This window comes from Rhinatrema bivittatum, chromosome 2 (assembly GCF_901001135.1).
Source record: "Rhinatrema bivittatum chromosome 2, aRhiBiv1.1, whole genome shotgun sequence".
Classification (NCBI taxonomy): domain Eukaryota; kingdom Metazoa; phylum Chordata; class Amphibia; order Gymnophiona; family Rhinatrematidae; genus Rhinatrema; species Rhinatrema bivittatum.
The window spans coordinates 6,511,177-6,537,944 of NC_042616.1; the positions used below are offsets into that span (position 1 = coordinate 6,511,177).

The following is a 26,768-nucleotide window of genomic DNA, read 5'->3' on the forward strand; positions in this document are numbered from 1 at the left end:
TGTTGGAATCAGGATGCTGGGCTTGATGGACCCTTGATCTGACCCAGTATGGCAATTTCTTATGTTCTTATGTAATTTAGGAATCCTGCAGGGTACCTGTGACCTGGATTGGCCACTGTTGGAATCAGGATGCTGGGCTTGATGGACCCTTGGTCTGACCCAGCATGGCAATTTCTTATGTTCTTATGTAATTTAGGAATCCTGCAGGGTACCTGTGACCTGGATTGGCCACTGTTGGAATCAGGATGCTGGGCTTGATGGACCTTTGATCTGACCCAGCATGGCAATTTCTTATGTTCTTAAGTAATTTAGGAATCCTGCCGGGTACCTGTGACCTGGATTGGCCACTGTTGGAATCAGGATGCTGGGCTTGATGGACCCTTGGTCTGACCCAGTATGGCAATTTCTTATGTTCTTATGTAATTTAGGAATCCTGCCGGGTACCTGTGACCTGGATTGGCCACTGTTGGAATCAGGATGCTGGGCTTGATGGACCCTTGATCTGACCCAGCATGGCAATTTCTTATGTTTTTATGTAATTTAGGAATCGTGCTGGATACCTGTGACCTGGATTGGCCACTGTTGGAAACAGGATGCTGAGCTTGATGGACCCTTGGTCTGACCCAGCATGGCAATTTCTTATGTTCTTATGTAATTTAGGAATCCTGCCGGGTACCTGTGACCTGGATTGGCCACTGTTGGAATCAGGATGCTGGGCTTGATGGACCCTTGATCTGACCCAGCATGGCAATTTCTTATGTTCTTATGTAATTTAGGAATCCTGCCGGGTACCTGTGACCTGGATTGGCCACTGTTGGAATCAGGATGCTGGGCTTGATGGACCCTTGGTCTGACCCAGTATGGCAATTTCTTATGTAATTTAGGAATCCTGCTGGGTACCTGTGACCTGGATTGGTCACTGTTGGAATCAGGATGCTGGGCTTGATGGACCCTTGATCTGACCCAGTATGGCAATTTCTTATGTTCTTATGTAATTTAGGAATCCTGCCGGGTACCTGTGGCCTGGATTGGCCACTGTTGGAATCAGGATGCTGGGCTTGATGGACCTTTGGTCTGACCCAGTATGGCAATTTCTTATGTTCTTATAGAGATCTTTAAGAACCCAAAGGTTTTTCTTACTCTAAATTTCACATCTCTGTCAGCTCCACCGTGTGCTGAGAGGTGAGAATATAGAGCTGCTTAATCCACAGGGGATAGAGAGAGGCACTGTTATGGAATGTGGACCCTTTGCCAGAGGTGATGTTGGCGCTACCTATGGGGATGAGCACCACAGGTCCCCACCATCAGGAAGCGAGCCAGACAGGAAACAGAGGCCTGCAGGAGCTTCGCCACTACCAGCCCTTGCGTGCCGGGGCTGGCTGTTCTTAGGCGGACCTCTGCATAGCTGGTCCTGGGAGAGTGGCCAGAAGAGACAGATGCCACAGAGTCCAGGGTGAATGAGAGGCAGGTCAAGCCCGGTCCGAGAGGACTGGGGCCGGGACCGGAGATGGACCAGCCTGGGTTAGGTGAAGGAGGCCGAAGGAGTAGTAATCAGGTCCAGTCCGAGGTCAGAGGTAAGCATCAGTAGGTGGTGGTCAGGGCCAGTCTGAGGTCAGAGAAGAGCCCAGAGAGGGCAAAAGCCGGAACCGGAAGAGAGGCTTGGGGACTGGAATCAGAGTGCCTGACTTTCTGACTACCTATTCAAAATAACACAAACTTGATTTTTGCCTTTCTATTTAAAATAAAACACACAAACTTGTTTGTTGCCTGATTTTCTATTTAAAATAAAACACACAAAGGGGCGGATTTTAAGAGCCCTGCTCACGTAAATCCGCCCGGATTTACGCGAGCAGGGCCTTGCGCGCCGGTGCGCCTATTTTACATAGGCCTGCCAGCGCGCGCAGAGCCCGGGGACTCGTGTAAGTCCCGGGGTTTTCCGAGGGGGGATGTCGGGGGCGTGGCCGATCGGCGCGGCGTTTTTGGGGCGGGACGCGGCGTTTCGGGGGTGGGCCCGGGGGCGTGGTTTCGGCCAGGGGCGGTCCGGGGGCATGGCCGCGCCATCCGGAACCGCCCCCGGGTTGCGTCTACGTGCGCCAGCGGCCTGCTGGCGCGCGGGGATTTACTACTCTCTCCGGGAGGCGTAAATCCCCCAACAAAGGTAGGGAGGGGTTAGGTAGAGGAAGGGAGGGGAAGGTGAGGGGAGGACGATAGCGAATTCCCTCCGAGGCCGCTCCGATTTCGGAGCGGCCTCGGAGGGAATGGAGGTAGGCTGCGCGGCTCGGCGCGCGCCGGCTACACGAAATCGGTAGCCTTGCGCGCGCCGATCCAGGATTTTAGCGGCTACGTGCGTATCTACTAAAATCCAGCGTACTTTTCTTGGCGCCTGATGCGCCAACAAAAGTACGCGAAGGCGCGCTTTTTGAAAATCTACCCCAAACTTTTGTTTGTTGCCTGACTTTCTTACTACCTATTCAAAATAACACAAATTTGGGTTTGTTGCCTTTCTGCCTATTTAAAATAAAACACATAAACTTCTGTTTGTTGCCTGACTTTCTGACTGCCTATTTAAAATAAAACTCACAAACTTCTGTTTGTTGCCTAACTTTCTCACTATGTAAAATAACACAAACTTTGGATTGTTGCCTGACTTACCTATTCAAAGTAACACAACTTTGGGTTTGTTGCCTTTCTATGTAAAATAAAACACAGAAACTTTTTTGTTGCCTGACATTCTATTTAAAATAAAACACACAAACATCTGTTTGATGCCTGACTTTCTGATTACCAATTTAAAACAAAATACACACACTAAATAATATGCCCCAATAGTTTTGTTCTCCCCAATAATTTTAAGTTATACAAATTTCTCCAAGCAGTACTTACTGATTCTTTCCAGCTGCCAGCAAGGTGATCCTCTCCAATCAGTACTCCCACTGGATTTAACAGACAATCCAGATTTATAAGGACCTCTACAGTGTCTGGTAAGAACTGACTACATACTAAAATTCATGCGCTTGTGACACTTCCTGTTTATAGATGGGAGTGGGAAGGTTAGGGGTTAGCTCAGCTAGCCCAGCTCTCTTCAACCTTCATGAGGCCCTCTCCTCACCTCCCCTGCTGTGACTGAAGTATAGGGAGTCATTGCTCAGTTTCCCCCTCCTCATTGGCAGTAGCTCCCAGCTGCTCTAAATTCTGCATCTCTGGCAGCCCAGAAGAAAAAGTCCTCACTGTCACCTCCACTGTGCGCTGGGAGGTGAGCAGAGAGCTGCTTAATCCACAGGGGAAACAGAGAGGCAGTAGGGGTGGGAACAAGAGGGAAGGATGTTCCAGATTCAGACTGAGACTAGGATCACTCGCCTTATATTAGTGACTGACAGGGCTTGCACCAGTAACTGACAAGGTTTACCTTAATACTCTTCTCTCTCTCTCTCACACACACACATTGAGTTAGAACACCTGAGTGCCAGGTAAAAGAAATAATGGATTTATTATTAGCTTATAGGAATAATTAGACAAAGGGGATTGGTACAAATAACACTAAAGGGCTGATTACAATAATCAGAGATTGTAATCAATCAGAATATACATTAGATAATAGAAATGATAATAATATGGCCTGACATATCTCTTAGGTAAACAGTCCAGTACAGAGAAGTGCAGGCTGGCAGCGCCTCTTCTGCATGCTTGGGTCAGTCCTTTTATCTTTTGCTTTGCTGCGTTACTGGACAGCCACGTAGGAAGAGACACCTTGAAAGTGGATTATGTCAGAGGTCACCAAAGCAATTGTACAGGGGTATTAGGTGTCAGGCACAGTCCTCTGCATCCCTGCATATTTGTAATTCAGGTTAAGCGGTTCTGAATTGGCCTGGCCCAGAACTGGTTCTCTATACGCCTCCGTTCATTCTCTCTGTAGCTTTCAGTTCAAGAGTGACATTCAAGCAAAATAATCCCATAACGGGGGCAGTCACAGGGAACGGAGTGGAGAGGGGGAGCATGGGCACATGGGATGTAGGAGGGAGAAACAGAGGAGGGAACAGGGCCTGGAGGAGGATAAGAGACAGAGGGGAGAGAGAAGGGCAGAGAGAGCAGATAAGGGAGATAAAACAGAGCAGAGGGAAGAGACAGTGGTGGCACAAGGAACGGACAGAAGAGTAAAAGAGGAGGCAAATTCAGGGGCTGAGGGGTAAATAAATGTAATTACATGCAAATAAGGGGAGGCACCCAGTACACAAGCATGTAATCCTGGTTGGTGGAAAAGTTGGCAACCTTTGTCTAACCCGTCCAAAAAACCCCCAAACTCTGAGGTTACCCCTTCATTAGATGCTGACATGATTTCTGACACATATTTGTATATTTATAAAGCAGTTTCATATTTAACAATACCCATTGTTACAGGATTGTACTGAGATGGTAGTGGTGGGTTTCATAATGAATGATGAATTTATCTCAGGGGAGGGTCTAATGAACCTGGCATAATTTTGGGAGAAAGAGTAAGGCTAACTTGGGGTATTCAATACTCTTGTACCAGCTCTACCCATAGCACAAAGCCCTTAATACCACACTGGCACCAACCTGCAAGGGTCAGAAGGTGGAAGTAGCCTCATGCTACTCTTGCATGGTCCTGCGAGGGCTGGAAGAAGGTAGAGATGTGCATGCATTGGCCTGCATGGGCCAGAACGAGAAGGCAGCATGCGACTGCCCTCCCATCAGCCAACAAGGAGTAAAGCTGCAGCAGCATCAGATTAATGGGGCAGGAGAGATGGAGGAGACTGCTGGGTGAAAGTGGCCCTGGCCGAGTCTGATCTTAGTCTCTCCAATTCACTGCTAATGCCCTCTTAGCACTCACATTGTGTGATAGGGAATTTCCTGCTGGAGTCCATGGGGAGTTGTATGCACAGGGAGCATCTCGATGCATCAGACCCGTGGCACTCAGTATAATTCAAACAATTTCTGTATTGTTCTGGCACATTTTCTTGGTCTTTGCAGCATTTGTTAAATGTCATCACGTGTCACCTGTGTGCATTTTTGGGAACGGGGAGAGGCGAGCGTTCCTAATGAAGCATCTTCTACATTTATTGCATGAGAATGGTCTCTCTCGGGGCAGGGTCTCCATATGAGTTTCTGCAGACCTTGATCAGAATGAACCTCCTTTGTAAGCCAGGGTTTATTGGGGATGATCTCATGTCTCCCCTGCGTGAATTTTCATGTCTTCTGTGAGAATGTTTTATTACACTCATTATATGAATAAGGCCTCTCATCTGTTAAAACTTTCCCGGTTGAGATTAATGTAAACTTAGCAAGGAAGCTTTTCCTCCACTTAGGACTCCAGTGAGGACTTTCTGGTGTGGTGAGAGCGCAGACTCCCTAACGTACATTTTCCACATTTGGTACATGAGAAGGGTCTTTCTCCTGTGTGGATTTTCGGGTGTTGGGAGAGGTCTGCCGTAGTAAGGAAACATTTTTCACACTCGCCGTGCATATATTGCAAGTTTGGCGCATGCGCTGCTGTGAAAATCTACCCCTAAGTGTATGTTTAGCATGAAAGCTTTACGCACACAGAGGTCATGTAAATGGTTTCTAGGGGGGGCAAATGGATTTTCTGGTGTTTTGAGAGATTTTGCTTCCTAATAAAGGACCTTCCATATTTAATCCATGAGAATGGCCTCTCTTATGTGTGAGTTTTCATGTGTGTTGTGCGATGACCCTTCTGCATGAAGCTTTTATTACATTCAATGCATGAGAATAGTCACTCCCCTGTGTGGCTTCTCATGTGTCTTGTGAGGGATGCCTTCACAGGGAAGCTTTTATTACATTCAGTACATGAGAATGGTCGCTCCCCTGTGTGCCTTCTCATGTGTCTCGTGAGTGCACCCTTCTCAGTGAAGCTTTTATTACATTCAGTACATGAGAATGGTCGCTCCCCTGTGTGGATTATCATGTGTCTTGTGAGGGATGCCTTCACAGGGAAGCTTTTATTACATTCAGTACATGAGAGTGGTCGCTCCCCTGTGTGGATTCTCATGTGTCTTCTGAGGGTACCCTTCTCAGGGAATCTTTTATTACATTCAGTACATGAGAATGGTCGCTCCCCGGTGTGGATTCTCATGTGTTGTGTGAGGGTAGCCTTCTCCGCGAAGCTTCTATTACATTCAGTACATGAGAATGGTCGCTCCCCTGTGTGGATTCTCATGTGTCTTGTGAGGGCACTCTTCACAGGGAAGCTTTTATTACATTCAGTACATGAGAATGGTCGCTCCCCTGTGTGGATTCTCATGTGTTGTGTGAGTGCACCCTTCTCCGGGAAGCTTTTATTACATTCAGTACATGAGAATGGTCGCTCCCCTGTGTGGATTCTCATGTGTATTGTGAGGGTACCCTTCTCAGGGAATCTTTTATTACATTCAGTACATGAGAATGGTCGCTCCCCTGTGTGGCTTCTCATGTGTTTTGTGAGGTAACCTTTCACAGGGAAACTTTTATTACATTCAGTACATGAGAATGGTCGCTCCCCTGTGTGGCTTCTCATGTGTTTTGTGAGGGAAGCCTTCTGGGTGAAGCTTTTATTACATTCACTACATGAGAATGGTCGCTCCCCTGTGTGGCTTCTCATGTGTGTTGTGAGGGCACCCTTCTCAGGGAATCTTTTATTACATTCAGTACATGAGAATGGTCGCACCCCTGTGTGGCTTCTCACGTGTGCTGTGAGGGCACCCTTCTCAGGGAATCTTTTATTACATTCAGTACATGAGAATGGTCGCACCCCTATGTGGATTTTCATGTGTTTTGTGAGTGCACCCTTCTCAGGGAATCTTTTATTACATTCAGTACATGAAAATGGTCGCTCCCCTGTGTGGATTCTCATGTGTTTTGTGAGTGCAACCTTCTCCGGGAAGCTTTTATTACATTCAGTACATGAGAATGGTCGCTCCCCTGTGTGCATTCTCAGGTGTATTGTGAGGGTACCCTGTGCCATGAAGCTTTTATTACATTCAGTACATGAGAATGGTCGCTCCCCTGTGTGGATTCTCATGTGTTTTGTGAGGGAACCCTTCTGGGTGAAGCTTTTATTACATTCACTACATGAGAATGGTCGCTCCCCTCTGTGGATTCTCATGTGTCTTGTAAGGTCACCCTGTCCCATGAAGCTTTTGTTACATTCAGTACATGAGAATGGTCTTTCACCTGTGTGGATTCTCATGTGTTTTGTGAGCACACCCTTCTCATGGAAGCTTTTGTTACATTCCGTACATGAGAATGGTTTCTCACCGGTGTGGAGTTTCTGGTGTGGGGAGAAGTATTTGCTAATGTAACGTTTTCCACATTCAGTACAGGAGAATGGTCTCTCACCTGGGTGGATGCCCTGGTGTAACATTAGCTTATCCTTATGACGGAAGCTTTTCCCCCATTCAGCGCAGTTAAATGGTTTTTTTCCAAAATGGAGTTGATGGTGATGTGTGAGGTTTTTCTTCCTAATAAAACATTTTCCACATTTAGTGCAAGAGAAGGGTCTCCCTCCAGTGTGGATTTTGTGATGTAAGGTTAGGTTATACTTACTAATTAAACTTTGCCTCCAGTCACGGCAGAAGATGGTTTGCTCTGTTTTATGTATGTTTAGGTGCACTTTTAGATTTTTCTTCTGACTGAAGCTTTTCCCACATTTATTGCAAAGAAATAATGGTTGGAGTGGGTGGGATTTCTGGTGCAATATTAAATGTGATTCCTTACCAGAGCTTTTACCACAGGAGTCACCCAGTAAGGATTTCCTCCCTTTCTCCTCCCTCTCGTGAAGGTCAGAAGCCTTTTGATCACTGTTATTGCTCTGGAAGGGGCACTCTATGCTCCCGTGTCTCTGCTGCACAGGGATGACTTTGACCTCCATCTCACATGGAGTGACTCCCTCCCGTGAGTCTCCTGTCGGCTCTCCCTGCTTCTTCTTAGACTCCTGCTGACTATTCCTTGTGCTTCTCCTCTCAGTCCCCTGTGAAACATTCTCAAAGACATTTCCTGATTCTCTTGAAATCAGTCCTTCTTCCATAGGATGTTCTTCTTGATTCTCCTCTTTTATGTGCTGTGTGACTTCATCACTTGCTGGTGATAGAAGATGACATTAATCATGCATTAGTCACCATGCAAATGGATCTGGGTTTCTGATCCTATACTCACTGCTCTGGCAGTTTCACACAGTGACAGAGCAGCGCATTTCTGACCAACCACTGGTGACCATGAAAAACTTCTAACAATGGGGTTTACACCAAAAGCCTTATGAGATGAGCTCCTAAATACGTATAACCTAGAGGAGAGGAGAAAGGGGGAGATAGGATAGAGACACTTACATTCCTGAAAGGTAATAATGCTCAAGAAGTAAATGTCTTTTGAATGGAAAATAATTTGTAGAGCAAAGTTCCAAGGGGGGAGACTAGGAATAATATCAAGAGATATGTTTTGGTCACAGAGTGTGGTGGATGCCTGGAATTAGCTCATGGAAGTGTTGGAGATGAAAACTGTAACAGAATATAAAAAATAACAGCAGGATAAACAGAAGAGAGAGAGAAGATGGAGAGAATGAGAGATAAGAGGTCAGGAATGTAGGCGAGCTTGCTGGAAACAGCAGATACTCCATAGATAAAACCTGAGAGGGAGAGAAAAGGGAGGAGAGTGGGGGGTAGGATAAGCTTGGAGGGGAAGAATGAGAGTTACCACAGAGGGAGAGGACTGAGATTGATGTCCAGAGAAGGGCAGGTGTGATGACAGTAAAGACAGTGAGATTCTCTTAGGGTGAGAGGAAGAAAACTTTGTAAAGCAATGGACAAGGCAGAAGACAGAATGGCGGAGGAGGTGGAGAATATGGGAGGCTGAGAGGGTACCTGATGATTCCAATGGACAGAAGTGGGGAATGAGATTGGGTAGGGTTAGCATCAGGAAGGGGAAGGAGAATGGATCCATAGATAGGGGAGAAGGGAAAAATGGCCATGAGACAGCCAGAAGTATGCAGACAAGCTGAAACCTCCCTATTATATCAGTGCAAGGCTAAGTATGTCACGGGGTAATGACAGTCATGAAGCAAGCTCAAACCTCTTGTATCTGCTGTTCATATTCAGCTAATTGCAAAGATACGCTGGAGTTTTAAATCATGTGCACAAGTACGTGTGTATGATGTAAAATACACCTAGCATGTGTACTCGAGCAGATGAAAAGCACATTCCTTCCTTAAGAATTTGTCGGCTTTAACGCTTGCAGGGAAGAGGATTTTAAAACATGCTCAGGTTAAAGCCATTCCCAGTTTTACCCATTAGCCCACCAGTTTGCCCAGTCTATCTCAGGGTTATCCAGACCCTTCTAGTTTTTCATCCTGCACTCCCCCCAGTTGAGCAAGACCCCTCACCCTATCGTGTTAGTCCTAAAAAGTGATTTCTGCAGACTTACACCTCATCAGGAGCAGCAGGAAATATACGCAGCTAACAGTGCGCCACGAGCAGCGGCCGCCGGATTTACACACTTAACTGCTGGCCCCGCCCCTTTTTTTAGCACGAGCAAGTAATTAGCTGCCTCTGAAATTCATGTCGCTCACGTGCGGCCACGTATTCATCTTTTAGTGCAAGTACCGCTTTTAAAATTTGGCCCATTCAGTTCTGTATCCGAGCAGGTGGGATCAGTAGTCCTGGGCCTGCTGCTGAGGGCTCAGTAAAGTCCCTTGAGAAACTTTGTGGATGCTCCCCAGCAAGTGCCTCATGTAAGACATTTGAGATAAATTCCTAGACTGCCTCGTAGGGGCCGGTCTCACATGAGAAGATCCAAACACCCAATCTCAGGTGCCAGCTCAGACACAGAGCAATGCAGGAGCTGGAGTCAGGAGAAAAGTCACAGACGACCTTCAGTAAATCAGCCCCTGTGACTGATAAAGATTCAGGTAATGCAATCCTTACCCAGGGAGATCAGAGTCTCATAATTCTCCTTCATCACCTCCCTGTAAAGCTCCTTCTGCCCTTCATCTAAATACCCCCACTCCTCCTGGGAGAAAGAGACAGAGATGTCCTCAAACGTCACCGGCACCTGAAACACAAACCAGAAACAGTCAGTGACACGTGGAGGGGCTCAGCGTGCATTAGATCTCAGCTGGATTTATCCTCCTGTTTTATCTTGGAGGAGGGGATACCAGGACCCCTCTTCCCCAAGAAATGCCAGATTTGTTCCCTCTGTGTTGCCCCTAGAATCAGTTTCCTCCATAGACCCCAGGGTTTTCAAACTGGAAAAATATTCTCTAATACCAGAGACAGAGAATATGAAATGTCATTGCGTGGATAAATCACATTATAATAAAAAGGAAGCTATAAGAGCATTATCCAGAACATCAGGTTCTATTCCATCAGGACGACTCCCTGTGCTAAATCCTAACAGAGCAGGAAGGGTTTGGTGTCCTGGGCAGTGACATTTCTCCCATTGTGATGTACTAATTCTGTATTCAGGGGTGTTGCAAACCATGGGCACACAGGGATCGTGCCCCAAATCTCAAACAGCTGTTTGGTTTCCTTCTCTGCAGGGAAAAAGGAAAGGAGAAATTACACTTACCTGATAATTTCCTTTCTTCTGCAATCAGGCAGGTCAATCCACACAAATGGGTTATGCACCTCTACCAGCAGGTGGAGACAGAGCAAAAGCTGATGGCACAGACCTATAGCCCTGTCCCGACATCAGCCCGCAAGTATTCTCTGGAAAAGCCAAACTGTGGACAAACTGATTATTCTTGAATATAACCACTTATGCTTCCAACCAAGTGAGAACACTGAGCTCAGTCGAGCTGGTCATGACACTTACCAGTCCTCAAACGAGTAACAGATATAACACTCGTCGTTTGTACCTAAAGGACAAACTGAAAGCAAGACGGCAGCCGAGGATGGACGGTGGATCAGCCTGCCTTCCTTAGAGGGAAAGACATTTTTTTATTTTAATTTTATCAGGTAAGTAGGAATTTCTGCTTCCTGTTCACTCAGGCAGGCCAATCCACACCAGTGGGATGTACCAAAACTGCCCAGGGACCCAGCAACATCGCACATGCTAAGGCTGGTGTCCTCTTGTGCACAAATGATCAAGCAGAATGCCTGGAAAGGTGCGTAAGGACGACCACTGATGACTTCCAAAATTCAATAACTGACTATAGTTGCCTGCGCCACTGGCTCACCCTGTTTACCTCCACCATGGAGCATAGTTGACCAGACTTACTGAGAGGAATAATTACCTCCAAGTACTGCATCAGATGCCACTTGACAGCCAGAGCATGCAAGAGACTATATTCACTCTCCTCTGTATTCCTTTCCAGTGTGGCCAGGGAAATAAACAGAGTCAAATAAAATTCTGAAACCAATTTCAACCAAAAGAAGGTAGAGTCCGAAGCTGTACTACCCTCAGAGTCACAGGCAGGAATGACGCATGGAAAGAAAAAGACTGGAGCTCAGAAACTTGACGTGCTGAGCAGATTACCCCTAGAACAAACAGTCTTCAAGGAAAATACCTTCAAGAAGAAGCTATGTTGCAGTTGAAAAGGTAGGACTTGAAAGGAATCCACAATCAGATTAAGTTACCATAAGGACACTGGTAGCCACAAGGGAGGACGAAGATGCTTAACTTCCTTCAAGAACCGAGATACATCCAAACAGGGAGACAAAAACCCAAGAACTCGGCTCCTATAATAGGTGAGTGCTGCCACTTGAACCTTCAAGGAGTTAAGGTCCAAGCCTTTAAACAATCTGTCCTGAAAAATTCGAAATTATTCAAATTTCCACTTTGGGAGGCTGAGAACCTCGCTCCTCACACAAGGCCTCAAAAACTCGCCCAACTCTCACATAAACCAGAGAAACAGAAATAAAGATATATTTCTTTTTATTTTAGCCTGATGCAAAGTGAAAGCACTGCAGCAGAATAACCATGCTTCAATAACTTGAGCCCTCTCAAGGGCCAAAGTGTAAGAGAAAATCGAGCCGGATTGTCATGTAGAATGGGTCCCTACAGCCATACATCCTTCCCGGGTGGTAGCCTAAGAGGCCTGCCCACCAGCAGCTGCTGCAGATCAGTATACCACAGACATTGGGCCCAATCCGTAGCAGGGTTTCTATTGCAATCTTTCAAACAATCATCCCATTCAAATCCAACCCCAACAAAACAGGATCCTCTTTGTTTCGCCTGAGTCTCAGGATTTGAATGATGATAATTTTAGTATGTACGGTGTGAGTGGGGTCAATGACGAAAATGTCCTTTATATTTATTTATTTATTTATAACTTTTATATACCGAGGTTCAATTAACAAGATTAATTATCACTTCGATTTACATTATAACAGCAAAAACAACAGAGACAAGTCTTGTTTTACAATGAACAGGGTGGAATAACCTGGATAAATAACAATGAACAGGGTAGAATAACCTGGAAAAACATAAAATAGGTGCAGAAAGTATAGAGAATTGGGACTGTGTAACTTGGGCAAAAGCAGGGACATTAAATGGGGGGGGGGGGGGGGGGGACTATAAAGGCAACAAGTTGGATAGAGTCCTCATGATGTGGATAAGAGCCAAGGCTGAAGTGAGTGGTTATGGGAAGGCTTGTTCGAACAACAAAGTCTTAAGTCTCTTCTTAAAGGTGATTGGTCATCGTTCCAGCCTCAGTTCAGGAGGGAGCAGGTTCCATTGCTTGGGGACCGAGACTGATATAGCTCTCTTGCTCAGGGAGGTCTTGGTGGTAGGTGCTTGAAGAGTGCCTCTCTGGGCCAGTCTAATTGGACGGACCGAGGTGTGGAGTTGCAGAGGTATTGTAAGATCTAGAGGAGTAATATTGTGAATGGCTTTGTGAATGACTGTTAGTAGTTTATGAAGGATTCTGAACTTAATTGGTAGCCAATGAAGATTCTTTAAAATTGGAGTTACATGATCCCTCTTATTGGATTTTGTAAGGATCCTGGCTTGGGCGTTCTGTAGAAGCTGGAGAGGTTTAAGTGAAATATCAGGCAGGCCGTGAAGTAGAGAGTTGCAATAGTCTATTTTGGAAAATATGATGGCTTGTAAAACTGACCAAAAATCATGGAAATGGAGGAGGGGTCTTAGTTGCTGAGTTGTTGATGAAGCCAGAGAAGTTCATTTGGCTGTCTATGATTACCCCAAGGTTTATTACCTTGGGTGAGAAAGTAGGGGACATAGACTATTGAGTGATGTTTAGTGGTACGCTGCCATCTTGTGTGATTAGGATGTATTCTGTTTTTTCAGTGTTGAGTAACAAATTCAGCTTTGAAAGGAGGTTGTTAATGTGGGTGAGGCAGGCATTCCAGTAGAGAAGAGTTTTTTGCAGCGAATCAGTGATCGGTATCAGAATTTGAACATCATCAGCATACAGATAATGAGTAAGTTTCAGCTCGGAGAGTAGATTGCAAAGGGGGAGAAGATAGATATTGAATAGTGTCGGGGATAAAGAAGAACCTTGAGGGACTCCTAGGGAGGAGATGAAAGGGGGGGATTCTTTGCTGTTAATCTTGACTTTATAACGCCTATTTTAGAGGAAGGATTTGAACCAGTTTAGTAATGTAGTAACTAAACTACATTTAGTAACAGTTTATATGTATTTTAAGTGGTGTAAAGAATTAAATGAGCAATATATTTGAGGTTTGTAAAATTTTCTAATAAATATACAGTGTGAAATAAATGATACATTATTGCTTTTTGTGAAATATTTAGTTGGAAGTGTTTCCTTAGGTTTTGAGATTAATTGGGTTTAGGAAACAAGATATACCTTCTGTTATTTATTTAATGTTTTTTTTATATCCCAGTGTTCGTGTTGACATCATACCAGTTTACATAGAACTTATAACAAGAGAGAAAATACATTTAACAGAGGGAATGCAACCAGGTGGGGGAATAGAGGGGCTTAAGATAATAAGGCAACAAGTGCTGCTATTCAATCCTCGCTGGATCCTCGTTGGAGCGCTGCATCGGGGGAAGGCCTGCGCGATCGGCGCCAAGCCCCGTCGGGGGAAGGTCAGTAAAATTAACCCCCACCCGGACGGGCTCTGCCCCGATCGCGCGACCGCTCCGGCTCCGGCAGAACCTACAAAATTAAAACCTGAAAAAAAGAAAAAAACCGCGCCGAGGCCCGCCCACCACCCAGCGGCCACCAATCAGAGCCAGCCCCGCTGGGATTTAAACGGGGCTCTGCGGGCGCCATTCCTCCTCTTCTGCTATTCAATCCTCGCTGGATCCTCGTTGGAGCGCTGCATCGGGGGAAGGCCTGCGCGATCGGCGCCAAGCCCCGTCGGGGGAAGGTCAGTAAAATTAACCCCCACCCGGACGGGCTCTGCCCCGATCGCGCGACCGCTCCGGCTCCGGCAGAACCTACAAAATTAAAACCTGAAAAAAAGAAAAAAACCGCGCCGAGGCCCGCCCACCACCCAGCGGCCACCAATCAGAGCCAGCCCCGCTGGGATTTAAACGGGGCTCTGCGGGCGCCATTCCTCCTCTTCTGCTATTCAATCCTCGCTGGATCCTCGTTGGAGCGCTGCATCGGGGGAAGGCCTGCGCGATCGGCGCCAAGCCCCGTCGGGGGAAGGTCAGTAAAATTAACCCCCACCCGGACGGGCTCTGCCCCGATCGCGCGACCGCTCCGGCTCCGGCAGAACCTACAAAATTAAAACCTGAAAAAAACCGCGCCGAGGCCCGCCCACCACCCAGCGGCCACCAATCAGAGCCAGCCCCGCTGGGATTTAAACAACCCTCTGCTAGGCGCCGCGCGCCGAGCGTCGCGCGCCGAAGGAGCACGACAAAGGGGCCTGCCCCTTTGTGCGCCCCTTAGTGCAGCCCCGCAGGGCAGCACCTCCAACTTTAAATCGAATCCAGAGTTCTTACCCTCTCTCCTAGAGCCAGAGCTCAGGCCCTGGTAGGAGCTTTAGGTCCTCACTCAACATCCCCACATTTCAGGCCTGCACATCTCATCCTTCCTCCGTCTGTGGAAGCACATATCCCGGGACATCCAATCACATTGGATACAACCTCTTTCAAGACACAACAACAAGGAGCCATCCGCATACACATACGACGTCTCCAGCCACAATGCAACTCCTTACAATTCCCATTATCCATAAACACATGTGGAGAGCACCTAAGCCCCCTCCCCCACCTCCCATCCGACAACAGAGGCTCAGGCCCATCTTACTGACACCCGTAACACAACTACTGGGCATGTCTTTGATTTCGCTTACCCTATTCAATGCACAATCCATCTCCAAGAAAACTCATATCCTCAATGATTTCCTATCAGATTCAAAACCAGACATCTGTGCCATCACAGAAACCTGGCTAAAAGCCTCAGACACTGTCCTAATAAACCAGCTACCCACTCAGGTCTACGACTTCCTATCTATCCCTAGACTCAAAAAAAGAGGAGGAGGTCTTCTCCTCGCAGCTAGAAAAGGCCTAGGTCTAACCTTGCAGACTTCCAACAACCTAGGAAATATAGAATTTGCCCTATTCAATTCAAAACACCTGACAATCGGACTAATTTACGCTCCTCCTGGAGCACTAGAAGCAGACCCATCACCAATCATAGAACATGCAGCAAAACACCTTAACACCGGTAAACCAGCAATACTGATGGGAGACTTCAACCTTCACGTCGATGTACAACCACACTCTTCTAATTGCAAAACACTAATCTCCTCCCTCAGCCATATGGGCTTTAGACAAATTGTGAAAGAGCCCACTCACAAAGCAGGTCATACCTTAGACCTTATCTTCATTAACGAAGGAATACTACCCCACACCACTCCCTCCTGCTTACCGGTTCCGTGGACAGACCACCAAATCATCTCCTCCGTACTAGAGATCAAGGAGCACCCTCCACAAACAACTCAAACAATTACTATCTCCAGCAGGAAACCGTGCACCGGAGATCGCCTCAGTGAATACCTCTCCAAAGAACTAGAGCATCTGGACCTATCGGACGCCAACACGGCCACGTCATCTTGGATCAACATCACCAACAAAATTGCAGATCAAGCATGCCCCTTGATGACAAAATCACATAATCCAGAAAAAGATAACAGGAAACCATGGTTCACTCAGGAACTGAAAGCACGCAAACAGGAACTCAGAAGCAAGGAAAACAAATGGCGGAAAAACCCCTCTAAGACAGCCCTACTTACATTTAAAGAGTGCCTAAATGCTTATAGAAAAGACATCAACAAAACCAAGAAAGAATTCTTCTCCAAAAAGATACATCACTTCATTTTCGACTCAAGAGCACTTTTCTCCTACGTATCAGCCCTCACCAAACCATCCACACCCATTATACCAGATGATCAAGCGCTCAACAAAGCCAACGAACTGGCTGTCTTCTTTGACAAAAAAATCTCCACTCTGGTCGCCCCCCTCAAGGTTCCCTCACCGCACTCTAATCACTCAGCTTCCTACAGTACCCAACCATCGGACCCATCCAACCAACAACCTAATACTACCCAAGTCACACTTGATACATTCGAACACACTTCCACCATAGAAATAGAAAACATACTCAAGAAGATCAAGCCTTCATCCCATCCTTTGGATCACATCCCCTCCAATCTGCTGAGCTCCATCCCCAACATCATTGCCAAACCATTGGCAGACATCATCAACTGCTCCCTCACTGAAGGCCATGTCCCTAATCAACTCAAGCTGGCAATGCTCAAGCCTCTCCTCAAAAAACCTAACCTTCCCACTACTAACCCAGCCAACTTCAGACCTATAGCAAACCTACCAATGATCGCAAAAATTATGGAGAAAATTGTAAATAGACAACTTTCAGAATTCCTCGATGATAACAACATCCTCACCACAAACCAATTCGGTTTTCGTAAAACCCGGAACACCGAATCCCTACTAGCTTCACTATCAGACACCATTATATTCAATCTGGAGAAAGGTCAACCCTGCCTCCTCGCTCTACTGGATCTATCCGCAGCGTTTGATACAGTGAGCCACCCATGCCTACTTCAGCGTCTTTCAGATATAGGCATTACAGGATCAGCATTCAAATGGTTCAAATCATTTCTAGACAACAGGTTCTACAAGGTCAAAGTGAACAACAAAGAGTCTCACCCCATAGAATCCAAGATGGGAGTACCGCAAGGATCCTCATTGTCACCCACACTTTTCAATATCTATCTGCTCCCACTCTGTCACCTACTTACCAATCTCAAGCTAACACATTTCCTTTATGCGGATGACATTCAAATACTCATTCCTATAGCTGAATCTCTTCACATAACTATGGCGTACTGGAATAAATGCCTCACAGCAATCAATAACCTACTCGCCAGCCTCAACCTGGTACTAAACACGAACAAAACAGAAATCCTACTCATAGCTCCTGAAAATCACTCTCCACCCATCGCTCCAACGGCTAGCCAAGGTCCAGTCACTTCTTCCGCCCCACAAGTAAGAGACCTGGGTGTACTGCTGGACAACAGATTCAACCTCAACAAATTCGTAAATAACACCACGAAAGAATGCTTCTTTAAATTGCAGACACTAAAGAAACTAAAACCACTACTAAACTACAGAGACTTCCGCCTGGTCCTACAGGCCATCATACTCCCAAAACTGGACTACTGCAATTCTCTCCTTCTGGGACTTCCCGCCTGCACCACCAAACCACTCCAGATGGTAATGAACGCCACGGCCAGAATTCTCTCAAACACCAAAAAAAGGGAACATATCACCCCCATCCTTCAGCAGCTCCATTGGCTACCGATTAAATATAGGATTCACTTCAAAACCATTATGATGATACACAAAGCCCTTCACAACATCGCGCCTCTCAACTTAACTTACCAACTCCAACTACATACTTCCAAGAAACCGACCAGAAGCGCATACAAGAACCTGCTAACCACCCAGCCGGCAAAAACCGCTCTAAGGAAACGCGCAATATCCACAGCGGGCCCCACACTCTGGAATTCACTCCCTACAGACCTTCGCCTTGAATCCTGCCATAATACATTCAAAAAGAAACTAAAGACTTGGTTCTTCACACAAGCTTTCCCGGAGAACTAAGAGCAGGATGAGCTAATACTATTTCAGTTTAGCCTTTGACCAGACCCACTTGTTGCCCATAGTCCTTGAAGAGCTCATCATTGAATCTTAATCAACCCCGATGGTTTACTGTAACCTCTCCTCTATTCTTTATGTTATCTGTTAAAAATATTAAATGTATTTATAATGTTATTTAAAATGTTAATTGTTATTTGTTATAATGTAAGCCGCCCACGTGGCGACAGTTTTTACTTCACTGTACACCGGTGTGATATGTATTTTATACAGGAACGTCGGTTTATAAAAACTAAAAATAAATAAATAAATAAAGTATTTACAGTATTAACATTTGGCATGCAACAAAAATTTACAGTATTTACAGTTGGTGGCTTCTATTCTTTTTTTTCTGGTATAAGGGTGAAAGGGGGTGAGAGGGAGGGAGTGGAAGGGCGGGGGGGCTTGGGGGGGTAGTGAGATTCTAGGTACTGCTATGGTAGAGGAAGCGGCTAATCTGGGAAAGCTTGCTTAAAGAGCCATGTTTTTAGCTTTTAATTGAATTTTTGCATACAGGTTTCAAGACGAAGGTCCAGGGGCATAGAATTCCAGAGGGTAGGTCCTGTTATAGAGAAGGCTCACTTTTGTGGATATCAGGTGATAGGTCCTGTGTGGGGGGATGGGTACGGTGCCTTTATAAGCTGCTCTAGTGGGGCGTGAAGGGACGTATAGGCGAAGGGAATTATCGAGCCAGTTCATATTGTCGTTGTGAATGGTTTTATGTATAGTACAGAGTGTCTTGTAGAGCAGCGATTCTCAACCGGTGTCTCGCGACACACTAGTGTGTCGCCAAGCACCGGCAGGTGTGTCGCGAGCTCCCGGTCTCTCCCGCTGCTCTTTCTGCCCTGCTGCCGTTGCCGCCGGGCTATCAGCACGTTCAAGCCCAGCAGGAACGGCAGCGATGGTAGAAGAAGCAGTGGCACACGCGGCTGGGCCTTTTCTTCTTCCCGCGCCCCCCGTGACCCGGAACCGGAAGTGATATGCGGTGCGTGGGAAGGAGAAAGACCGTGCCGCGTGATAAAGTAGCAGCGGCGGCTGCAGCATCGGCCCCCGAGCAATTGAAGCAGCCGGTAATCGAGAAAGGAGACAGCAGCATGAGCCTCCTGCGGCCGATAGGATTCTTCTTTCTTGGCCTGCGGGGGCTGGAGGAGGAGGAGGAGGCTGCTGCACCTTCCATTTCTGCTCGGGGGGGGGGGGGGGGGAGTAGAGGAAGTGAGTGAGAGAAAGAGAGAGAAGCAGCCAGCCAGCCTGTGTGTAAGTGAGAGAATGTATTTGATTGAGAGCATGTGTGTGATTGAGAGAAACTGGTCAGAGAGCTGATGTGTGTGTGTGTGAGAGAAAAAGCATGGAAGTGAGAAATCTGGATATGTGAGAAAGCATGGGAGTAAGAAGCCTGGTGTTGCGGGGGTGTGTGTGAAAAAGCATGGGAGTGAGAAGCCTGATTATGTGAGAGAGAGCATGGGAGTGGGAAGCCTGTGTGTGTGTGCATGCATGAGCGAGAGACTGGTTGGTAAGGTGGCTGTGTGTGTGAGAGAAAGAGACTGGTGTGTGTGAATGTGAGAGAAATAATGAGATTCAGGGAATGAGAAGCCTGTGCAGTGGAGAGCGAGCATGGAAATGAGAGAGAGACTGGTGTGTGTGTGTGTAACAGAGAGAAAGTGATTATGGGAATGAGAAGCCTGTGCATGTGAAGAGAGTGAGCATGGGAGTGAGAAACCTGGGTGTGTGTGAGACACAGCATGGGAGTGAGAAGCCTGTATATCTGAAAGAGAACATGGGAATGGGAAGCTTGTGTGTGTGTATGCATGAGAGAGATCAGGTGACTGGTGTGTGTTTGTGTGTGTCTGTGAGAGAAAAAAAGTGATTATGGGAATGAGAAGCCTGTGCATGTGGAGAGAACAAGCATGGGAGTGAGAGACTGGTGAGTGTGTGTGTGTGAGACAGAGAAAGTGATTATGAGAGTGAGAAGCCCGTATATGTAAGTAGAACACAGGAGTGGGAAGCCTGTGTGTGTGTGTATGGCATGAGAGAAACTGTTCAGGAAGGTGACTGGTGTGTGTGTCAAAGACTGGGAGATGATTGGTGTGTGAGAGACAGAAACTGGTCATGGGGGCATGAATGGTATGGTGTGTGTGTGAGAGACATGGGACTAAGGAAGAGGACCATGAGTATAGAGCTTAGCCTCTACTGCTGCTTCTGCTGTGTGCTATGGCCTGCATGGAAGAGGAGTAGGAGAGCTGCTGGAGGGGGTAAGTAAAGGTGGCTTTTTAAGTTTATTTTTCTTGATTGACTGCCATTTTAATTATTTAATATTATGTGATGTGTCTGCTTTTTTTGAAATATTTTATTGTGTTTGGAGAATTTTTAATAGTTTTTATGAGTTTTTAATTGCTGGATGTTATTCTGTTCATAGCTGTTTTGAAACATGTATTCTGCTTATTAGTGTAGTTTTACAATTATTTCTGTGTGGGGATCTATAGCTGCTTGCTAGTTCTGTTTTCCTAATAAGAGGTGTATTGGTTTTTAGGGCCTGATTTAATATTTGTAGTGTTGCCTTTTCATAGATAGGGTTGCTCCTGTTTGAGTGTATTCCATAATACAGGTGTAACTGTGTGCGGATTAGTTTATGTGCATTACTACAGATCCTGGGAGTATGTTAGGTCGGTTCTGTGTCTGTTACGGAGATGAGATATTTTACTAGCATGTAAGCGTTTTATCAGTCTTATTTGTTGTGTTTTCTCAAGAGGACATGCATTGGTGGTAAACTGCTGTCTTTTCATAAGTAGGGCTATTGAGCCTGGAAGTAGGAGTTTGAGTTGCTGTTACTGCGATGACACCAGAACCAGAATATCTTTTTTGTAGGGTGAGTTGTATGGGGAATGTCGTAATTCTGCTTTACATCCATTCTTGTGGGTCAGGGGGGTTCCCGTGGATGCAAACTGTGCTTTTACATCTAGCCCCTTGATGATTATGGGTCAGTGTGTCACGCATGTGAGAACCATCTGTCAGGTGTGTCCCGACAGAAAAAAGGTTGAGAACCACTGTTGTAGAGTATACGGTCAGGAATTGGGAGCCAGTGTAGTTCCTTAAGGGTCGGGGTGATGTGATCTGATTTGCGAGAGTTGGTTAGAATTCTGGCTGCTTCATTTTGAAGGATTTGTAATGGTTTAATGGTGGAGGCGGGGAGGCCAAGGAGTAATGAGTTGTAGTAGTCGATTTTTGTGAGGATCGTGGCTTGGAGGACAGTGCGAAAATCGTTGAAGTGGAGGAGGGGTTTTAGTTTATTTAAGGACATGGAGTTTGAAAAAGGAGTCTTTTATGGTGGCATTGATACATTTTTTAAAGATAAGTTGGGTATCTATGGTAACTCCAAGGCTTCGTGTGTGTTGAAGGAAGGAGGTTGTAGTTGTGGGGGGGGGGGGGGCAGTGTTCTTGTCAGGAGGGCGATTGGAGATGTTGTGTGGAGAGATGATGATGAGTTCAGTTTTTGTTGTGTTAAGGGCAAGTTGGAGGTTGGTGAGGAGGTGGTTTATTGCGTTAAGGCAGTTCTCCCAGATTTTAATAGGGATTCCTTGATGGGAATGAGAATCTGTACATTGTCCACGAAGATGAAGTGTGGGAGGCAGAGTTCTGTGAGGAGCTGGCAGAGAGGAAGAAGGTAAATGTTAAATAGGGTGGAGGGTAGAGAGGACCCTTGCGGGATGCCTTGGGTGAGTACTTTGGGGGAGGACTCTGAGTTTCCATTTTTGACTATGTAATGTCTGTTGTGTACTGTGTGGAATTTATTATCTTAGTGGTGAAGGGGAAGAGGTTATTGGCTATGCTGGTTGTAATGGTGGTCCAAGAGGAGAAGGCTACATCAGGGTTGGTGAGGTTTCATTTGTGGAGAGAGTTTGTGAGGGCAGCGATTAGGCCATCTTTATTGCAGGGTTTCCTAAATTGTATGCTATTGTTGTGCTTGGATGGGGTTGTAGAGGAGTTCTTTATGGATACGTGTGCTTTTATAAGTGAATGGTCGGACCAGAGAACGGGCGTGCAGCAAGGGGGTTGCTGGGCGAGAATAGAGGAGTTGAAGAGCAAGTTGAGTGAATGTCCTGCTTTGTGTGTTAGGGTGTTGATGAGTTGCTGAAAACCTAGGGCTTTCAAGGAGTTGAGTACTGCTTCGCAAGATGAGGAGGGATGGAGGTCATCTACGTGGAGGTTAAAGTCTCCTAGGCTGATAGTAGGGGTGTCTGTATTCAGGTTAACTAATGTATTCAATGAGTGGGGAGGGATTTTGTTCAAGTAGGTTTGGGGAGGCGTATTCTAAGCATATTTGTAGCTCTCGGGATTTAAAGAGACCAATTTCTAGTTTGGGTGGGGACTCCGTGCTTAAGTGTTTAATTTAAGATATTTTTCGGCAGCAAGTAGTAGGCCTCTGCCTTTTTTTTTTGGGTCTTGGTATAGAGTAGAGGTCATATAGGTGGGTGGGAAGTTGGTTAAGGAGGACTGTGTCAGTAAGTTTTAACCAGGTTTCAGTGACTGCACAAATGTCGTGCTTACAGTCGATGAATAGGTCATTAAGGATGGGGGCTTTTTTACCAAGTGATTGTGAGTTGAATAGGATGATGGAGAGTGTGGTTAGGCTGAGTAGTTGTGTGAGAGGGGAGATTGTGATGGATATGAGGGATTTGCGTTGCGTAGTGGGAGTGTTGATGTGGAGCGGTATGTGTTGGAGGGTTCTTTGCTTGAGAATTGGAATGGGGTATGCTGCCATGGTTGTTTGCATGTGAGGGGAGGGGAAGGGGGTTACTTCTTAAGATAAGTAGGGCGGGTAGGGGTAGAGCTTATTGGACAGGCTGTAGTGCGTGGGAAGTCTTTTACTGATCATAACATCCTAGAATGGCAACTGCAGGAACAACAGATGTTCCCTGCGAATGGGAATAGGCAGAAATACCTGCAGCAAATCTGGAGACACGAAAATTCCTCCAATTGCACTGCCAGTAATACAGAGCACAGGGTTTCCAAACAGAAATGAGTCACCCGCAAATGTCGATTGAATCCTTTGCAGGGAGAAATCGTAAAGGCCTCCGGAAGAAAACAAAAACAGACCAAAGTGTAGCCTTCTCTTATTACTTCCCAAAGGCCCGACATGATCTGGACCTACCTCTGAAGTCAGCGAGATAGATGTCTGTCTATCTCTGCCCCAGTAGGTGAGACTGCAGATCTTCACTGTGAAGATCAAGGTGCACCGTTCTGGAGTCCGCATTCTTCAGAGGCTTTCTGGGCCAAAAGTTCGAGACCTCTGAAAAGTCACTCCCCTATAAGGAGGAATACACCGGTAGTCTCTAGCGCAGCCTCTTGCCCCAAAGGGACATGCTGCCTGCTTGATATTCTCTGGCATGAGGGACCTGGGACTCCTCTGATCTAAATGCCATTTTCTCCAACTCACTGCCAATAAGAGAACCCTTAAAGGGTAGCGTCACAAGAGCGGACTTAGAAATTGTCCGCCGGTCTCTCAGGGAGGAGCCAAGATGGCGGCAAGACATTGATAAGACAGGCTAAGAGAGAATTTGAAAAGAAGTTGGCCGTAGAGGCAAAAACTCACAGTAAAAACTTTTTAAAATATATCCAAAGCAGAAAGCCTGTGAGGGAGTCAGTTGGACTGTTAGATGATCGAGGGATTAAAGGGGCACTTAGAGAAGATAAGGCCATCGCGGAAAGATTAAATGATTTCTTTGCTTCGGTGTTTACTGAAGAGGATGTTGAGGAGGTACCCGTAATGGAGAAGGTTTTCATGGGTAATGATTCAGATGGACTGAATCAAATCACGGTGAACCTAGAAGATGTGGTAGGCCTGATTGACAAACTGAAGAGTAGTAAATCACCTGGACTGGATGGTATACACCCCAGAGTTCTGAAGGAACTAAAAAAATGAAATTTCAGACCTATTAGTAAAAATTTGTAACCTATCATTAAAATCATCCATTGTACCTGAAGACTAGAAGATAGCAAATGTAACCCCAATATTTAAAAAGGGCTCCAGGGGCAATCCAGAAAACTACAGACCGGTCAATTTGAGTGAATGGTGCTGTTTCACGGCACTTGTTACAGACCCCGATCTGATCGTTGCAGAAGGCTGCAGAGTGAAATTCCCTTGCGGTCTTACAGATGTTTGACGTGCTCACATATACTTTTGAGGCGATAACATTACAGACAATAGCCCTGCTTCAACTGATTGCCCCTGAGGCAGCTCTGTGAGAAAGAGCGAAACTCGGCCAGAGTCGGGCATCATCTAATAAAGGGCATTTTCAACTACCGATTCTCTTTGTTTCTATTGGAACTAAAAAAATGAAATTTCAGACCTATTAGTAAAAATTTGTAACCTATCATTAAAATCAGCCATTGTGCCTGAAGACTAGAAGATAGCAAATGTAACCCCAATATTTAAAAAGGGCTCCAGGGGCAATCCGGGAAACTACAGACCGGTTAGCCTGACTTCAGTGCCAGGAAAAATAGTGGAAAGTGTTCTAAACATCAAAATCACAGAACATATAGAAAGACATGGTTTAATGGAACAAAGTCAGCATGGCTTTACCCAAGGCAAGTCTTGCCTCACAAATCTGCTTCACTTTTTTGAAGGAGTTAATAAACATGTGGATAAAGGTGAACCGGTAGATGTAGTATACTTGGATTTTAAGAAGGCATTTGACAAAGTTCCTTATGAGAGGCTTCTAGGAAAAGTAAAAAGTCATGGGATAGGTGGCGATGTCCTTTCGTGGATTGCAAACTGGCTAAAAGACAGGAAACAGAGAGTAGGATTAAATGGACAATTTTCTCAGTGGAAGGGAGTGGACAGTGGAGTGCCTCAGGGATCTGTATTGGGACCCTTACTGTTCAATATATTTATAAATCATCTGGAAAGAAATACGACGAGTGAGATAATCAAATTTGCAGATGACACAAAATTGTTCAGAGCAGTTAAATCACAAGCAGATTGTGATACATTACAGCAGAGCTTTCCAAACTTTTCATGTTGGTGACACACTTTTTAGACAAACATAATTTCGGGACACAGTAATTCAGTCTACTAGCAAACCAGAGGTTAAAGGTTAAACGAACGAAATGTATTTCGACAATTTATGTATATTTCCTTAAATATATACATAATAAAATGTTTCACGACACAACCTATCTTGTGAAAACCTTTCATTTATATTAAAAATATATAATATTCCAAGATTAATGTTATTGTTATAATTTATGAATAACAATAATAAAACAACGTTATTGTGTTATTCAATTTACCTCTATAATGAGATATATGAGCTTGATGGGATGAACACAGCTTTTGAATATTTGGGGTTAATAAGAAAGTCCAAAGGGTCTTCTGCATAATTTTAAAAAGCTGGCCAGTTTCACACTATAAAATTATTTGATAGCCTCATTCAACTACCGTATTTTTCGCTCCATAAGACGCACTTTTTTTCCCCAAAAAATGGGGGGAAAATGTGGGTGCGTCTTATGGAGCGAATGTAGTGTCTCTCCCTCTCGCGCGCCATTCCCCGACCCCTCCGAACTCCTCCCAAACAGCATGGTGACGCGGGTGTGTCGTATTCTGCCGGCGGAACTTGAGCTCCCTGCCGGTCTGCTGTTCCCGGGGTGCATCTCGCTGCGAGGGTCGGCGCGGCGCAGGTCAGACATCAGCTGTTTGAATTGCGTGGGCTCCAGAGGCCCCTCCAGTTCGGACGGCTGGCGTTTGACCTGTGCCGCGCCGGCCTTCGCAGTGGGATGCACCCTGGGAACAGCAGACCGGCAGGGAGCTGTTTGAACTGGAAGGGCCTCCGTAGCCCATGCGGTTCAAACAGATGATGACTGACCTGCCCACGCCGATCTTGCAGTAAGATGCACCCCGGGACCGGCGGGGAGCTCGGGCTCTGTCGTCGGAAGACGTCTCTTGCAGTGAGATGCACCCCGGGACCGGCAGGGAGCTCGGGCTCTGTCGTCGGAGGACTTCTCTTGCAGTCCAGAGTAAGAACTTTGGAGCAGTCATGAAAGTTTAAAATAACTGGTGTGAGAGAGCTGTGCGTATGAAGGAGAGAGTCTGAGTGAGTAATTGTCTGTGGGTATGTGCATACGTGAGGGAGAGCCAGTGAGTTGAGTGGGGGAGAGAACTAGTGAGTGTGAAAGAGCCTATGTATGATTGTGAGGGAGAGAAAACCAGCAAGTACCTGTGTGGATGTTCTCTGCCTTACTATAAAAAAACAAAACCAAAAAAAATCCCATGGACGGCCACCAGGGGAGCTCCGGATAGAGCTCATTATGGGGACAGAATTTTTTTCTTAATTTTCCTCCTCCAAATCCTAGGTGCGTCCTATGGTCAGGTGCGTCTTATAGTGCGAAAAATACGGTAATTCTATATGGCTATGAGAGTGAAGTCTGGAATATATAGGAAGGGACAGAATGTCAATATAAATCCTGCGCCTCCAGTTCTGTAACTCTGTGCATCCACTGAAATTCCCCCAAACAAAGGAGCTTGGATGTTTCCCTTACAGTTCATCATAGTAAAAGATTTTTAAATGCTGGTGTCACCTCACAGTAACAGCAGCACAAACACCTTCCTCTGCCAGGCACATTGTGAACTAAAATAAAACCTCGCAAAAAAGACACTCAAAATCTATACTGCAGTCCCA

At 45.9% G+C, this 26,768-nt stretch overlaps 1 protein-coding gene across 1 annotated transcript in view; it reads right to left on the bottom strand.

Moving 5' to 3' along the window:
• The window catches only part of LOC115086005 (zinc finger protein 850-like), a 73,521-nt gene extending 61,174 nt beyond the window's left edge, over positions 1 to 12,347 (bottom strand). The window contains 2 exon segments of the mRNA XM_029592586.1: positions 5,704 to 8,088; positions 9,924 to 12,347. Coding sequence (XP_029448446.1) covers positions 5,704 to 8,088; positions 9,924 to 9,957 — 2,419 coding nt within the window. The 5' untranslated portion in view covers positions 9,958 to 12,347.
• Between the last annotated feature and the right edge of the window lie 14,421 nt (positions 12,348 to 26,768).